Consider the following 16763-nt stretch of genomic DNA (forward strand, 5'->3'; position numbering starts at 1 on the left):
TCAACAAAGTCAGACTCCTGAACTAGAAACAAAAAAGAAAAGTGGTCTAAGTAATTTTCAGTTGCATTTATTGACCACATTCAACACTTTAAAAAAAAGAATACATAGGCTGCACTCAAACATGCAAAGCCCCTTGTACTATTAAAAACACTCAACTTTGCCTACTTTCTACATAAGTGAATAAAATGTATAAATAAACACACTGTCATTAATAAAATAATTAGGCCCATTTGGATATATTATGTACTTAATGCTGCAGAGCTACAAGCTACAAAGATTTTATGGCATGTTTTGGTTCTGACCTACAATTTTGACACTTGTTCCCCAAACATCACTAACTTTACCTCATTCTTGACACCTTCTTAAATGTACACTACTTGATAGCGCCCCCCCCCGTCCCCGTCCCCTTCCCCTTCCCCGCTTGCAGGCTTTACCCCCCTCTCGTCACTGATCCTTTTTTCGAATAAGCAAATTGGACTTTGTGCCAATCCAGAACCCGGGAAAAATCTTCTCCTGGCTGTCGAACTTGAACTTGTGAATCACGCGCACTTCCTTCTCACCTTCTCCCACCACCAAGAGGAACTTGATGATACCTGCAGGCTGGTCAACGTACACTCCTATGGTGGATGAGTCGGGGAGCTGGACGTCCACATTCTCTCCACTGTGCCAGACCTGGTAGCAGGACCCAGACCAGCCCACACCCCAGGAGCCGCTGTTCTCTCCGAGACCGCAGGCCCCCTCCTGGCCCTTACGGGGTGCATTCTCACAGACCATCCCAATAACCACCCATCCTTCGAAGTCCACCTCCCAATACCCGCGATTGCCGAGCAGATTCTGCTTACACAGCACCTAAAACGGAGAGAAGGAACACAGTGGGTATTCATGACTTTTTGAATTAGTTTCATGTGTTAACATCCTGTTTTTGCCCAAACATAATGTGAATAACTAAAGGAATAACTAGTATTATTAGTATAAACTAATATTTAGAAATATGTATAATATAATGTAAATATATATAATTCTTTTTTTAATCATCATGACATCCCTCTGAAGATTGAGTACTCGCTGAGCTCAGGCTGTTTCCAGTGTTCAGACCTACCTGTGGTGAGTGTTCATATCTCTCAGGCCTGTTAGGGTAAGGGCAGATGGCATCAGTCGTACGAGCCACTTTAGACCCACCCTCTGAAATCCACAACAGTTTCTGTGCAGTTTTGTCATCCAGAGAGAGCTCGAGCCAATCTGAGAGAACAAAATGCAACCATAAAACAATAAGATGTAAGGTGAAAACAGGTCAAATGCAGCGTTTCTTCTCGTTACAGATTATATATCTCAGAAAACTGTGTCCAAAAATATGGCTCGATGACACGCATGAGCCATAGTTAATATAACTCCGCCTGGTGGGTCGATACACCTACCCTGACACTACTGCCTTTGGATTGCAAAAATATGACCTCCCTCAATGTAAAAAAGCCCTAACAGATTAATTAAATTCCGAAAGAAAAGTAAATTAAGTGCAGAAGAACAGAAGGAAGAACAGGCTGCAGGGGCTGCTGATAAAGAGAGAGACCAGGATTGTAGTGGTGCCTTTCCACCATACAGTTCTAGCACTACTCGGCTCTACTCAGTTTGGTGTCAGACATTTTTTCCATTACTATAGTACCTCCTCAACGTGGGCAGAGTCGCCATAGCATGGTTGCACAAAGCAGGATAAAAGCGGTAGAAGATGGATGGATGGACAAACATACAAACTAGTGATGAGCAAAGCTGTTGTTTTCAGTGAACTGAATCATTAGAATCAGTTAATTAAAAAGATTAGTTCAGTAAGACCTGCATAATCGGAGCACAGACTCACAGACAGATGGGTTGTGATTCGGATCACGATTGCCGGCTTTCGGCAGTGCTATTGCTAAATACACCAGACTCCTCTGTTAAATATTAAATTTCCTTGCTAAATGTTGGAGATTAACATATGTTCATTTAAAGACTTTTTAACTGATCTACAGTCTGGCATTGTTCGGTTTGATTTCTATGTCGGACCTCTCTGACCAATCAGTGGTCGGCAGTCTGTCGGCGTGACATTTTAATAGAAAAGCAAAAAAACAAACAAGTAGAGTCGAGCCCTGCTAGAACTGCATAAAGAAGCTCCATAAGTAAAGCTGCAGTTTGATTGCATAGGTTATTTCGATAAAACTTACATTTATATTCCGTACAAACACTGATGAACAGCGAACTTCACCTGCTTTGGTCACTTCTCAAGCGTTTATGTGTGTATCTTTGTGTGTTTGATTGCTTCCCCAACGTTTCAGAGCAGAGAATGTTGCTGAATTTCACACCTAATTAGTAACTTTCATAATCATTCAAATTTGGCAAGATTGTTAGTAACACATTTTCCTCACTTTACACACACTTTATGACAGGTCTGAGAAATGGCCAGCAGAGAAGATAAATACAGGAGTAAACAAAATATAAATCATCTCTTCACAACACTAATTAACAAGGAAAGTATGAATGAGTTGATGAAAATGCATGTGAAGATTTAAGGATCCTTTGTATTTGTATGTTTGATTTGACAGTGTACAGCAAAGTACATATATATATATGTATATATATATATATACATATATATATATACATATTCTCCAAATCTAATAAAATTGTATTATATCTCAACAACTCGTGGTGTTTATTTTTGCACACTAAAGACTATGCTGGCTTAATTTTACCTTCACCATTTAAAATGTACAGGAGCTCTTACATTTCATGTAATCAGCCCTGGTGGTCGGTTCAGGGACGTTGGGCTCATATGGCGGCAGCATGTCTGTCAGACAGAAGACATCATAAGACAATTAGAGGGAACTGCATTCAAACCCTATATATCTAACCCTGTATCGCGAGTGGTTGACTAAATCTACATGGCACCATTTATCAAATTTAACAAATTGACCTCATTATCTTTGGTGATTAATGAAGCCATTCTAGCACCAATAGTTAATGTTGCTCTTTACCTTCTGCCACAGCACCGTCTTTTCTTCCTGTAATAAAAAGAAATACCGTGTTATTTTACCACAGCTGTGTGACAAATGTACGTTTTATGGACTCCCCTCAGAGATTCCTCTCACTTGTATGAAATCAAATGTACTGCACTATTCAGCATGGCACTGACAAGTCAACTCTAAATACTCTCATCTTTCTCTGCAGCCCTTCCCTTCATCAGTGCCTCTGTCATGCAGCCATTCATCTAGTAAATCACCTGCTGCTCTCAACATACAATAGATCACAGTGGAGTATATGTGCCATGTCGGCTCAGCATTGATTCATGATGTTTCCGCCCAGGCCGTTGAAGGTTTAGATTTTAAATGAGGAATCTATAGGCCCAAGCCTGCATTTGTTAAGCACACAAGTCACGGACACCGACAGCAGCACGGGTCTCATTCTAAGAATATACTTTCTGCATGATGCTGTTACTTCACACCGCCCAGGGCATGTTTGTCATGTTGTGGGACGGTGTGTGTAATCTCTGTTCGTTTCTTCCTCCTCCAATTTGTAAGTCACCGTTTGTGAGTGTGTTCTGATAGTCGCAGAAAACCGGCTGGTCAGTTTGTCATTCATCACCACCCCTGCGTACGCCATCCACGTTAATGTGACCGCCTCTCCGGTTTCACACAGACAAGTGGAATAACTACCCATCCTTCTTACTCACCTATCAGACAGTTGTGCTTTTGCTATTATCAAAATGATGCAACACAGTTTGTTTTTTTTATCTTATTCCATATTCTGACTGGCATGACATCATTTAAAACCAAATATCACACAACACAGCTATACTCTTACTTCATAAGAAGTTGTCACCAAATACAATTTCATTCCAGAGCTGGTGAGATTTCAAATGGCTCTGCCATCTGCTGGATAATTGCAGCATTACATTACTGTGAAACTATGTTAGTTAGTTGCTCACGTCGCAGTAATCAGATATTCAAAAACTTGAATTCCAAAACGTAATGACTTGTCTAATAATAATTACTACTAACATCTGAAGAGATAGCATGGTGAATTTATAGATTGCCATAAGGAAGAAGAAATTTCTTTTAACTTGCTTTCTTGTAAATATAAAGAATGTATATATTATTACAACCTTCAGCTTTTTTATTTGTTGTTTAAGTGATTGCTTTAGATGAATTGTCAATGTGTAGATGAGATTTGCCTGTGTGCACATTGTCTTATGAGAGAATAAGACCGGTAAGAGAAGGGAGGGCGTTAAGCTTAAGAGGTCTGCCTTGGTCATTAATGTGTCTTAGGTGTCCACATAACTACACTGACATCGTGTTGCTTGTGTCCTTGGGTTTGTGAGGAAGAGTCAGCTCTTCTAGGTGGGGGCAGTGTATCATCCTTGAGCATGAGGAAAGTAACATAATCCATCCAACAAGCATGACCCTCAGCAGGGGAGGATGCCCATGGCACAACAAGAAGGGAGGACAGATGGGAGTATGGTATCACATCTGCAAACATCGGAGGTGACTGAGCGGATGATGTTGCGTTCTCTGAATCATGTTGGCCTGAAGTTCATATGAATGTGGCTTCAGTTGGGGTGGGAAGGGGTGTAGTGTTTCCACAGGGTGTGCCAACTTCTAAACAGCTTGCTTTTAAGAAAACAGTTGACTAACCCTTTAATATCTATGATACCATGAGCAACTTAATTGCGAATGCAAGTGTTATGCAGGAAACTATTATGCAAAATACAATTATTGAAGTAAAGCCACTAAGAGCAGAAAATGTGATAACTGCCCGAACATGCAGATATCTGGAGAACTGGACCCCACTGAGACTTCAGATCCAATAATAGACAGATTAATGGTCATGCAGTTGTCATTGGAAACTGCATGGCGGAGTAGAATGATGTGAGATGACAGATCACGTAATTTGTCTTTCTTTCCCATCCTTCCCCCACAGCAGGTGAGGTGACAGGTGGATGAAAGACAAGCTGAGTGGCATTTTGTTGGATTAATAAGGCATTAAGCAGAATTACGTAAGAGAATACATTCAGATGTTTCTGGCAACCACAACACTCGGCTAACCTCTGAGTGAGATATCAGCCTGGCTTTAAGTGAGGTGATATGGGGGTTCTGGTGATGCAGTATGCCAGCTCCCCAGTTGCTCTGGAGTTAAACCCCTTCAGATGTCTGTCCACACTCAGTGAGACAAACAGGAAAGTCCCAAATAGATGAACAGATCATGAATAAGATGGACGTCTTGACATTACAGTGAGATACACATGTAAGAGACGTGGTGAGAGACAAGCGCAAGACTGAGGTGTGAGGCATGAAAATATGTAAGGGGACCATTAAAAAGACTTGGAAAAACTGTGAAACAGCCACATTTGAGTCCATCAAAGATGAAGTTTCTTCAGTCAGATTGATAGGTTGGATTTAGATTTTTTTTTTTAAATCCATCTGAGCACATTTTTGGCCCTGCCTAAAGGTCAGCACTGCTGGAAATCTGCATGCTTCACTGGGGCAGGTTTGAGTTGAGCAGTCCTGAGGTAAACTTCTCCCATCCCCTCACTCAGGCTCATCTCTCAGTGGGACATCGCTACTTTATCTGAGCAGATCGGTTTCAAAATGCCCCACTGAGGCAGCACATCAGAGGGAGGGAGAGTGTGAGAGTGTAGTGAAAAGCGGAGGTGGTACAAATCCCTACCGGTCCATGTCAAGTGTGAAGGATTTGTATGGTGAGTGCGTGGGTGAGATGGTGATGGGGAGGAGGTAATTGTAAGGTCTTGACCTCAACATGTAAAGTGCCTCGAGATAATGAATATTATGAATCGGCGCTATACAAATAAAATTGAATAGAATTGAATGAAACACATGGGAAGGAATATGGTCCAAGGAAGAGGAATTCAGTAAAGAAACTGTTGTTGTTAATTAAAAATGTTATTCAATCACATTCATTCTATTTTACGCAGTCAAAAATAGCATACTAATACAGTTTGTTCATGTATTATAATTATAGTAAACCAACTGTTGGTGGTACCAGTGCCTTATAGACAAGTCAAAGTGCAGATACCTTGGGTGCTGGGTCAGCATTAGCATAATATAAAAGCATTTTAGGTTGTGAATTATGGCACAACATTTTTACACTTCATTGCTGTGGCTGCTTGGAGGGATTAGCAACATTTGGAGAGGGAATTTGGGACACTAAGCATGGATTACAAAAATTCAAAAGAGGCCAGCAGACGCACAATAGACTTTCATATTGAGCAACTGGTGACAGGATGAAAATGGAGCAATGGAAGCTCTTTGAGACAGACTGAGGCAGTTGCTCCATAGAGGGTGAAATGAGATGGAAATATGAGCAATGCAATTGCAGATTTGACATTGAGGAGACTTTGGGAAGTGACAGCACAAGAAAACATAACCTCTTTGGAGAGAGGATCTTTCAACACTTCGACATGAGTAATGAGCCTGGCAGAATCCAAGGTGAGAAGGGATGTTTGGTGCCGTGTTGACTTTCAGGGATGGTCAGTATGAGATACAGTATAATAACATATCATAAACAACATAGGAAACACGTAATAAATGGGTAATAAAACACTGACAAGCGATGAATAATGTACCATCTCAGGTCGTGACACACTTTGAAACTAGACTAACAGAATTGTTCGTGTCTGTGATCTCAACTAAGGCACGATTTTTGGACTGGGTAACATTTATATTACAGTGACAACATGATAAAAGCTGGATATTACTTTGTAAATAACATGGCATTGGTATAATATTATCCCCTCGTTACTACATTATTACAATTGTTATCACCAAGACGAGAATTACCATAATATTACCTCCCGATTATATAATTACCATATTGTTATTGTACTGTAATATAAAGTGTTACCTCGGGTGCATACATCACTGAGTTGTCCAATTTGGAGATTTTTCATTTTACTTTGATTTAGAAACGTAAAATCATACACAGACAAAACTAATTTTAACTTTACTCTAATTCAAATACAACTTACCTTTAATATCTGAAAAAAAATTATTTGTTAAATGACAATTTTGGTTCATGTTCCACAATTATTACATTTTTCACAGAGCGTCAGGTGAGGATGCTTCCCTACCTGCTTTCTTGGGCACAGGCATGATTCCTTTGGTGCTAATCGTGCAGCTTGGCATCAAACGGGGAGGTCTTGTGGTAGCAGTGCCTCTGTGTCTCCGCGGCGTCTCTTATTAACTTACAAATGGGTGGGGAGGGGGTAAAATGAGCAGGGAGGAGGGAATGTGCAATAAGTTCTGGTTGGATGCAACTGCTGCCCAAAGAGATGGTGCTGTCACGTGAAACTCGAGGTCCTTTCTTGGGAACAGATACACAGAGACACGCAAACACCCAGTATTACCCAAGTATACATGGTCATTTGCATACACATGGACTGGGCATGTGCATGAGGTACATGCCTAACATCTGACACATTCACATAAAATTATACAAACGAATATACCTCATAAAAAGACAAACAGTGCTGCCAATGTGCTGCCCACGTGTTTCTCGAACTTTTGGTGCCTCAGTGGACACATTTCTGTGTAGCGAGAAGAGGACAGGGAAGCCGTCGACACTCAAGTAACTCCTTTTAATTGCGCTTGGATGCATGTTAATCTGTCTTTATGTGGATTTAATGTATTATATCATTTTTATTTTTTTTTCTAAAGCACTAAATGATGAGCACTGAAGAAATAAGGTTTTTTTTCCCACGTATTCTTCAGTTTAGTGCATTTACCTGAACTAATTCAAAGTCTGGGGGCAGTTCAGTGAGCCTTTTTTTTCTCTCAAAATTTTGATTACATATTTCCTGAGCCTGAGAAGAAGGATCTTACGCCATGATTCATAAGTGGACAAATCTGTTGCTCCAGAATGCAAAGTCGTTTAAAATAAATATTCTAAAAATATTCTTTAGAACACACTGGTTAAAATTCCTGCACTCATCGTCATATTTACAAATATCATGAGTCTTACTAGTAAAGATGTATGAGATCTGCAACAAATGGACAATTGAAACTGAATCATTAGTTGGAATATGATCTATTGAAGCTACATTATGTCACTGGCTCATACTTGCACATTAAAAGTGTATCTAGGTAGCATTTGAAGAATAGCCGCAATGGAGATAGTGTTAAACTATGTCCACAATGTCTCCTCTATTCTTTCTTCTTATCAGCACCCACATGCTGATATATGTTGAACAAATTAAATGCAATAAAGTTTCTGTTTCGGTCATTAAGCTTCTGGTGGTATTGTCCTACATGCAGCAGGATATGTGTCTCCATTGAACCTCTGTGCCTGGACAGTTTCGTTAATTGCCGAACTCCCTGTTACGAGAAAGTGTCTCGCTGCTATTTGAACAATTTTGATGAAGTGCAACGACCTGCTTAGCGGCAGATTCTATAAAACCTCTTGAGTGAGCCACAAAAGAAATATTTCAACACCTGCTGCTTACTGCTGTCAGAGAAGGGGCTTAAATAGTATTGTGCCATGACCTACCATAAGTATGTTAAAGGCTGCTATGCAAAACACTTTACACTCAGTGTTCACTATACATACACTGCCACACTGCTTGGCCATTTAAAAAGCATATCATGTTACTTCATTACATGCTAATATGCGAAATGTACATCACAGCAGGGTGCCAGGAATACAGTACATTTAGTGCAAGGCTGTAATCTGTGAAGGCCAGCTGGGCTGTCAAGACCTTAACTTGTAGTTTTCTTGGCTCTCGTCTGATTGACAAGGCAGGTGCTTTCTCCTTCTAGCCACCCTCTCTTCACTTTTGTGCACATGCTGCAGTGTGTTTTTCCCAGAGCAACCAAAGCTTCTGCAACAATCGCTGTTCGTTCGTTCATTCATGTTAATTATATATATAAAAAAACACTAAATTATTCAAAAAGTTACATGAACAGTTTGCTTATACAGATATATCTATTTATAAGTCTTAGTTACCTGGTTTCTAATGTAGGGCTTATGCTCACAAATGTCATAAAGTGAATTGGATTGGTCATGAGATTGGAAAATTAGGATTAACTTGAAAGGACAGAACAAAATGCAACATTACTGCTTGAGAATTCTCTGCAGTTTTTGTTTTCTGAAATTAGACCTCTATTGACCCCAAACAAATGTGAGGCCAAAACTAGAAACTTGTAGAATGTTTAAAAGCACTGGATTCTTTAGCTATTCAATTTGATTTAAAAAAAAAATGTTTATATTAAACCTTCACTGTAAAATGACTGAATTAAAACAATGTATTGCCCTTCCTGAAATGCAGTTTCTTACAAATTAAAGTATGTCTTAAATTTCACCAACATACGCACTGAACATAAATTTACATTTCACCCCTGACTTCCCCTAATGAAACCACAGTAACTTTACTCTCGACTATGTGCTGGAGCAATGTGGAGGAGATAAAGTAAAAGCCAACACCAGTAAAAATATATATGCAGAACATCAATAACAAACCACACGTGTTTAAAAGTGTCTACTTTTACAGTGTGGAAACAACAGGTCAAAACCTCCACAGCTTCAGTGCAACATAAACCTGGTAACTGCTCCTAAATCACAGTGTGTCATGGTGGTGGTGATGGTGCAGGGAGGTGGGAGTCTTGCTTACCTGCACAACAGACGATGAGGGGTCCGCAAGCAACGCAGGGGCCTGAGATTTATGTGTAGCTGATACTATCGCACGGCAACCTGTTTCATTTAGGTAACACCGTGCTTTCATCTGCAGTATTTCTTTGGCAATCTCATAGTTGCAGGTTTCCAGTGGCTAAAGAATGAGACATTTATTTTTGGATGAAGTGGAAGGTTTTTACCACCAATATTTTTGATATTAAACAGATCAGAGTGAATATGAGATGGCCAGTTGACCTTTCTGATTTCTTTACCCCAAACCTGTGCTGATTAGCATGAATTAATGATCACATTAGGAGAGTATTTTGATTTGATCACATTATGTAGAAGTGTGTAGTTTAAAATTGAATGGACAAAGACACAAGTCTGTGCTCTGTAAAATGTTAACAGGTATGAATGGAACATTTTTAGTAAACTTCGAAACTAAAATAATTCATATGAAGGTAAATAATTGTAATTGGTATTTATGTAAACATTAACAGTGACAAAGTCTCCACTGACTTTGAGCATTTTCTGTTTCTAATTCCTGTATAATTATAAACGTATGTCAACAACACTCTGTTAAACTTTAATTATCTGAAAACAGTTATTTAGACTGAACTCCATCAGGAGGATTATCAAACAGCTCTTAGTTTTGGGTTTTGTGGCTTCACATTGGAAGATAAGACAGCAGAATAAAACAAATGTAGTCAAAGACATGGTTGAGTACCCGACAACAGCTTAACAAAGTAAGACAGGGGCATTCCCTGGGGATCATGCATATGCTTGCATGCACTGTATAGACATTCATCCCCACTCTGTTGAAATGTTTAATTTTGGTCATTCAGGATTTGTAGAACATCATGAGATTGGTTTATGTTTGGATGGAAGTTAACATATTTTAGCCTTGATGTACACTATTTTATGCCCTTGTTGAAAACAGCATATGTTTATATGTAGACTGCAAATGCAAACACGTATGATTCTACTCACACGGGCCATGTGTCTCAGTGTCTGCATCTCTGGGCTTCTTGGTAGACGCACACACAAACATGCATACATCACAGTCCATGCTGATAGGTCTCCTGTGATTCATTAGTGTTAACGCTGAAAATACATTTGCAAACATAGAATAACGTCTGAGGTTATAAAGTGACATACAGAGCTGGGTTGTTTGGAACACTTTCAACCAAGTTCAATCTGACTTCATAATGTTTCTCTGATGCTAAAACATAAAAAAATGCTGACCAATCACAATGCTTTCTACGAGTATAACAGAAAACAGATCCCTTTTCAAACAGATGACTGAAGTGGTCAGGGTCACTTCATTTAAATATCTCATTTTCTCAGCTGTTGTTACCACCTTATTCGTCATGTTGTACAGTAAGACAGCACTGAAAGGGAATCACAGAGCAGTATGCCGCGTGCTTGTGTGGCCTGGTGAGGGATTCTGAGAAAGGCCCTGACTGGTGATTTGCCTGGGGCAGAGGGCATGAAGTGTTGAAGCTCCTAAAATAAGCGGATATTCCCCACAGCTGGACACACAGACTAAAAACAGCCAGCCAGACTGACTGAAGGACGACGGTTTCTCAGGCCGTGTTGTTGTGAAGCGGTGTGATCTCATACCCTAACTTACAGAGAAGCTGAGAGAGGTGAACGATCCGGATTGTTCAACTTAATGACTCTCTAGGCGTTAAATGCCAGGTTTTCCCACCAATTAGTCAGAACTGAAGAAGCCTCTTGGATGAGAGTGAAATGTCTTCAACTCAACTCAAGCAATTATAGTCGCCTACAGCCAACTACAGAAGAAGACCACGGCCTGGATGACTGACAACCTTCAGTCATAGACATGTAAATACAGAGATGTGGCAGGGCGATGGAGCAAAGACACAGATCCTCACACAAAAAGGCCAAAGTAAATCATGCAGATTATTTCTGAGGCATTTAAAGATGAACTGTTCCTGCATTAAATGTCTGGTTTGCTGCATTAGTAGGAAAAAACAGTTAAGAACAAGCCTGTGCTGGTTTTTTTTTGTTAACACTGTATGCATCACAGACTAGTGAAAGTAGAATTGCCCCTTTAAAAGAAGGGTTATTATGCACTTTACATTAAGGAAAAACTAAAGCTGCAGGACATTCAGTATAAAGATGAAGATTAACATAACCGACATAGCAAGGTATAAATAACAATAAATGAATATCCAGCTGAAACATTAAATGTAATTAGTCAATAGTTAGAATCCAATGATACACCGTATAATCATAACACTTTTAAATTAACATTTATTAATTTACACAAAAGACCTTTGTTCTGATAAGACACTGTAAATAAACATCTTCCGCCAATTACATATGTGTTTTACTTAGAATTTTATATTACTGTACTGGTGTTACAACTAAATCTGAGAACCTGTAACTGAAAACAAAGAGCCCAAAGATCTTCAGTCTGAGTATTCCACTAATAAATACTTTATTTTCACATTAGTAATAAAAATGCAGTCATCTGCAGGGCACAATATATCCTCCGTACTGTACAGGTTTCAGTGATGTGTGTGTGTGTTGGTGTGACAGAAATTACCTGAATCAGCATAATGTAGAGCAATTACAACTGTTCAAGAGACTTATTGATCAGTAAATCTTGACAAAATGTTGTTGGCGTTAGTGCACTAATCATCGGCCACCTCCATTGGCTGCTCCTCCACCAGCTCCTCCTCCTGATTGGTCCTGAGCACCAGACATCATCAAAAAGAGAACCAGAGGAACGATGTACATCCACTGGAGAAGAAAACACATAACAACAGGAAGTGAATACAACATCCTCATTGTTTTTAAGATGAACAAATTGTGATCACTGATGTGTGTTTACAACAGTTCCAGATAGGTCATCCCAGATTAGGTTAAATTAAGACTCTGAACAGAAGAGGAAAAATGTGAGGAGTAAAAGTGATTGAGAGAGAGATAGGGGTGAGAGAGAGAGCTTGCAAACAAAAAAGAAATCTCAGGATCAGACACCAAACACAGGTTGAATATATTCACACCAAAGATTAAAGATTTGGCCTTTTTTCACACCAAGTACAAAAAAACTCCAGAAAACTGGGGTTTTAATTGTATCGTTCTGAAAAGTATTTGGCATTGAACCTGGAAGAAACATTTAAGAATGGGAGGATGAACACAAGGGACAAGTGGGAAGTAAGGGGGTGGTCTTCAGTTAGTTTAATAGTTTAACACTAAACTTGACAGACAGAGGAGGTGAGTGGACAGAATGAGCCACGAGAAAGAAAACAGTACTTTGGTGGGAATCAGCTCTGCTCTCTGCCTCCCCCTGCTGGGGGCTGTGCCGAATTGGTGGCCATGAGGAAGATTGCACCTCCCAGAATCAAATACCACTGGAACACAGCACAGCATCAAGTAAACATATGGTGACTGGATGCAACACAGGTCACTGAACATGGCAACATACACACAACATGGGGCAAGAGAAAGACAGTCACAGAAACAAGACCGGGTTTTCTGAGGGAATGCTCTCAAAAAGGAGCTCTAACAAAGTTTTACACCACCCAACAGGTTTTTAAAAGATGACTCTCCAAGTGGGTTATCTTGAATCTTTTATTTCTGGAAGTGCTGGGTCTTTTTTTCTCTCTGTCTTTTGAAATACTTTGGTATTGTAACTTGTGTTTTGTATGTGAATATTAATTATGAAAAAAAGAAAGAAATATTCATCTTCTTATGTGTTGAATATATAGTGTAGGACTGAATTTTGGGGGCAGAATTATTTTGGAGGATGAGTTCAACTGAAGGAAACAGCATCACATGGGGGAAGCATGGCACGACAGAGCTGAGACTTAAAATCCGACCGACTTCGGGCTCCATCACAACTGACATGTTTCGTTTGGTAAAATTATATCTGGGCTTTGGTGTTGACAAAACCTGGCCTGAGACACATTTCAGGCACTTTTAGGTGGACTATTTTAGTAGTTGACCAGCAAAAATGAAGTGACCACAGTAATTATCCTTGATTTTAGAGTAGAAAAAGCTATTTTGTTCTTTGTCATCTTAATACCTGAGTCCATGAACACCAGTGACCCAAGTTGACAATCAACAACGTGTTCAGTCAGTAGATTACCCATCATTACCATTTATTCTGTATTTGTATGTATGTAATGTATTTATTAACTACTGTTATGGGCCCTTACAACTATCAGAGCCCAATTACTGAAAGCAGAGAGTATGTTTGCAGGCAACACCCTCCAGCTTTGTCAGCGTTTTTTTGTACAAGTACTTACATATTTAGCAAAGAAAGACTTCTGCTCCTGTGGATTCTTTGCTTTCTTCTCAGATTCTTGTTCCATTCTTTCAAGGAACAGAGCTGTCTCCGGCCTGGAATAACGTTGGCAATTAGTAAACGAACCCCGAAACAGAGTTAATGTGAAAGGCACCAGGATAAATACAACATAAATGAATCAATGGTAAGTGAATATTACAGTCAGATAAACATGACACTTTCACTGCTGCACAGAGAGCTAATGGTATGAGAGATAGCAATACATTGCTACTATAAGTAGTGTATATAAAAATACAAGACACATAATTCAGGACTGACCCGGGTGCATTAATAGGTGCCATGACACGGAGCGTGGTGTTGAAAACTTCAAGATCAACTTCATCCTCAACCTCAATGCCTCTACAGGCCCCAGGTAATGTCACTATGGAGACGCCGATGAGATACCCAGAGACATCAGTGTGGAGAGTGATTGCATCGCTCAGATGGGATTCAACCATAGCACACTGCAGATCAGAGGAGAATACAGGCCCACGTTACAGTTACACCATTACCCAGTTGGTATCATGCATACATTTTATTCCTCAATTAAAAAAAAAAAATGTTTATTGTACATTCAATTTATACTGACACTTGTTTTGTGGGGACAATATCAAGGTATTGTATTATATAATTTGCCAATTTATTTAACCAAGGGTGCTACGGATATTAAAATACTATGGTAAATACTAATACAAAATAGTCAGTAATGTCTGAACAATAAAAACAATGGTTAAAAACAAAGTCCACTGAGAACAAAGTAATCCACATACTGTGATTTCTACACTTTTACTTGACTAACTAGCAGGCACTATAAGAAGCTGACATATCTCCACCAGTGGCTCCCAAAGGGGGTATACAAAGTGACACAGGGACATGCAAAAGAAACAACGAGCCAATGTGTGAGATGAAGTTGAGGCCATGATAAAGAAGTTAAGCTGCATGGCAAACAACAAATCAGAGGTCTTTCCATCATTGCATGACTTGTGTGTAAATGAACTCTGTTTGACCGACCATGTGAAAATTTATATAACCGTGCACCTTGGTGAACTGGCTGAACAGGTATTTCCCTGGAACTGTCAGGTCAGACAGTTGGAAATGTCATCAATTTACAGCTGTGCATACTGCTTTATCAACCTCTGAACAGGGGGGCTTACAGACAGACTTAAAACTTTTTTTTCCTTTTTTTTGTTAAGTGTGGGGGAAATGTCTGAAGGGGTATGGGATTCTGAAATTTTGGGAACCACTAATCTACACAGACATATCAAGCAACTGCTTTTTTCTGAGTATTTGCTGGCAAACATACAAAATACAAAAATAAAGAAATACATACGGCTCTGACAAACGATGTGAGGTAACCTTCACTCTGCTGCTCCGTCTGCCTCTCTGCCTGAAGGAAAACATGGGGCACTCTGATTCTGTACAGACCATCCACTGCAGCCACTTCCTGTAGTCATCCAAGATCAAATCACACAGGTTATGACAGGTTGTGGTTGTTGAAAACATTTATTTTTTATTCCAATATTATCATGAACAAATTAATTAATTAAAAATATGATTTACACAATCACGTGTGACTCAATTACCCATTATGGGCCAGTGTGTCGGCTAACGCTTAGCTTACCTTCAGTTTAATTCTGTCTTCCTCCGACAGCTGGTTCTGGCTCAGTGAGACACTGGGTTCCCTTCCACCTTTCAACACCAGTGCTCCACGAACTTGAAACTTTGCTATATCATCTAAAACAAGGTGGAGAGTATATATCAAAAATGAATGGAAAGAAAGCATACTAGTGACACAATGATATTTTTAAAAGAAAAATAGGACTAATACTAGTAGGGACACTGCTAAAGCTCTAGTGAGGACATTCTATCTCCTGCTATGGACTTCTGGTGTTTTCAGCTTATTTTCCAACAGCAGGAAAAGTGTTTTCCCACTGTATGCAACCATATTGCATTACTAGAACTACTGTATGTAGCTGCAGTGCTTCCACCACGCCTCCATCAGTTGTGAATGCCGGAAAAGTGGTACATAATTACTATGTATGGTTACTTTATGGTATGGGTACTATGGGAGGTAATTTATTAATAGAGTAGACATTAAATATGTGTATCAATTAGAACATTATACTAAGTCCGACTTTTATTAAATGGTATTGTAGTTACTATTAGTATTATTATGCCAAATAGATCATAAAATGAAGATACAAATATAAAGATGTACGTAAACGCATCACAATGTACACAAATTTGGTGCGTACTGTAGCGTTCTACATTGTTACTAGCTAGCTTACTAGCATTCAACAATATGAATATTATGATAGACATTGTTGACACAACAAAAACAAAAACTACTCACCAACTTCGAAAGAGTGCTCGAGAGGCACAGAGAAACCACTGAACTCGGTGTCCAAGTCATCACCGATCTGAGAATGACATAAAACTGGCTACCGTTAGCCTTTAGCCGGTCACGCCAAGCTAATGCTAATCAAATGAATAACAGGTGCAGTTCTGTGGTCAAAATGTAACGGTCGAGTTTGTCACATGTTTCACTTACCCGTCTGCCAGTATTACAACATACAAAATTCGTGCATACGAGGAACAAAACAGTAGAAATAATCGCGATTTTAAAAGGGAATAGACGAGCCATTCTGACAGGAAACGCAGCGGAAGACTGTTGAGGTGACTCGTCACTACAACACTAACGCTTCCGGTCTTTTTCACAACAAAGGCCTACGATAACTTTCAGTGGATTCTAATTTCCTCAACATATAAACTACAAGACTCAAACAAAATGTGC

At 39.5% G+C, this 16763-nt stretch overlaps 2 protein-coding genes across 3 annotated transcripts; both read right to left on the minus strand.

Moving 5' to 3' along the window:
• Positions 1-51: 51 nt before the first annotated feature.
• zgc:195001 (uncharacterized protein LOC567531 homolog) lies at positions 52-7244 on the minus strand. Its single transcript, XM_044051635.1, has 5 exons — positions 7115-7244; positions 3006-3032; positions 2756-2818; positions 1100-1239; positions 52-849 (listed from the first exon to the last, which is right to left on the minus strand). The coding sequence occupies exons 1-5, from the start codon at positions 7167-7169 to the stop codon at positions 445-447; spliced, it is 690 nt and encodes a 229-aa protein (XP_043907570.1). The 5' UTR covers positions 7170-7244; the 3' UTR covers positions 52-444.
• A 4670-nt stretch (positions 7245-11914) lies between these two features.
• emc10 (ER membrane protein complex subunit 10) lies at positions 11915-16670 on the minus strand. Of its 2 annotated transcripts, XM_044050002.1 has the most exons (8): positions 16521-16670; positions 16323-16389; positions 15591-15703; positions 15300-15413; positions 14249-14433; positions 13932-14025; positions 12937-13034; positions 11915-12423 (listed from the first exon to the last, which is right to left on the minus strand). In XM_044050002.1, exons 1-7 carry the CDS (start codon positions 16611-16613, stop codon positions 12948-12950), a joined length of 753 nt encoding a protein of 250 aa, XP_043905937.1. In that variant the 5' UTR covers positions 16614-16670; the 3' UTR covers positions 11915-12423; positions 12937-12947. The 2 variants fall into 2 exon arrangements, with proteins under 2 accessions (XP_043905937.1, XP_043905936.1); XM_044050001.1 differs by lacking the exon at positions 12937-13034.
• Between the last annotated feature and the right edge of the window lie 93 nt (positions 16671-16763).

The sequence above is a fragment of the Solea senegalensis genome, linkage group LG19 (genome assembly GCF_019176455.1).
Source record: "Solea senegalensis isolate Sse05_10M linkage group LG19, IFAPA_SoseM_1, whole genome shotgun sequence".
Taxonomy (NCBI): Eukaryota; Metazoa; Chordata; class Actinopteri; order Pleuronectiformes; family Soleidae; genus Solea; species Solea senegalensis.

Excerpts from the sequence above, each read along its gene's own strand:
- zgc:195001 (XM_044051635.1), bottom strand. The coding sequence starts at position 7,169 with ATGCCAAGCTGCACGATTAGCACCAAAGGAATCATGCCTGTGCCCAAG. Across the intron at positions 3,033-7,114 it reads GCCTGTGCCCAAGAAAGCAG|GAAGAAAAGACGGTGCTGTG; the intron begins GTAGGGAAGCAT and ends TTTTTATTACAG. Across the intron at positions 1,240-2,755 it reads CAGGGCTGATTACATGAAAT|ATTGGCTCGAGCTCTCTCTG; the intron begins GTAAGAGCTCCT and ends TTGTTCTCTCAG.
- emc10 (XM_044050001.1), bottom strand. The coding sequence starts at position 16,613 with ATGGCTCGTCTATTCCCTTTTAAAATCGCGATTATTTCTACTGTTTTG. Across the intron at positions 14,026-14,248 it reads GCACCTATTAATGCACCCGG|GCCGGAGACAGCTCTGTTCC; the intron begins GTCAGTCCTGAA and ends ACGTTATTCCAG. Across the intron at positions 12,424-13,931 it reads AGTCTTTCTTTGCTAAATAT|TGGATGTACATCGTTCCTCT; the intron begins GTAAGTACTTGT and ends TTTCTTCTCCAG.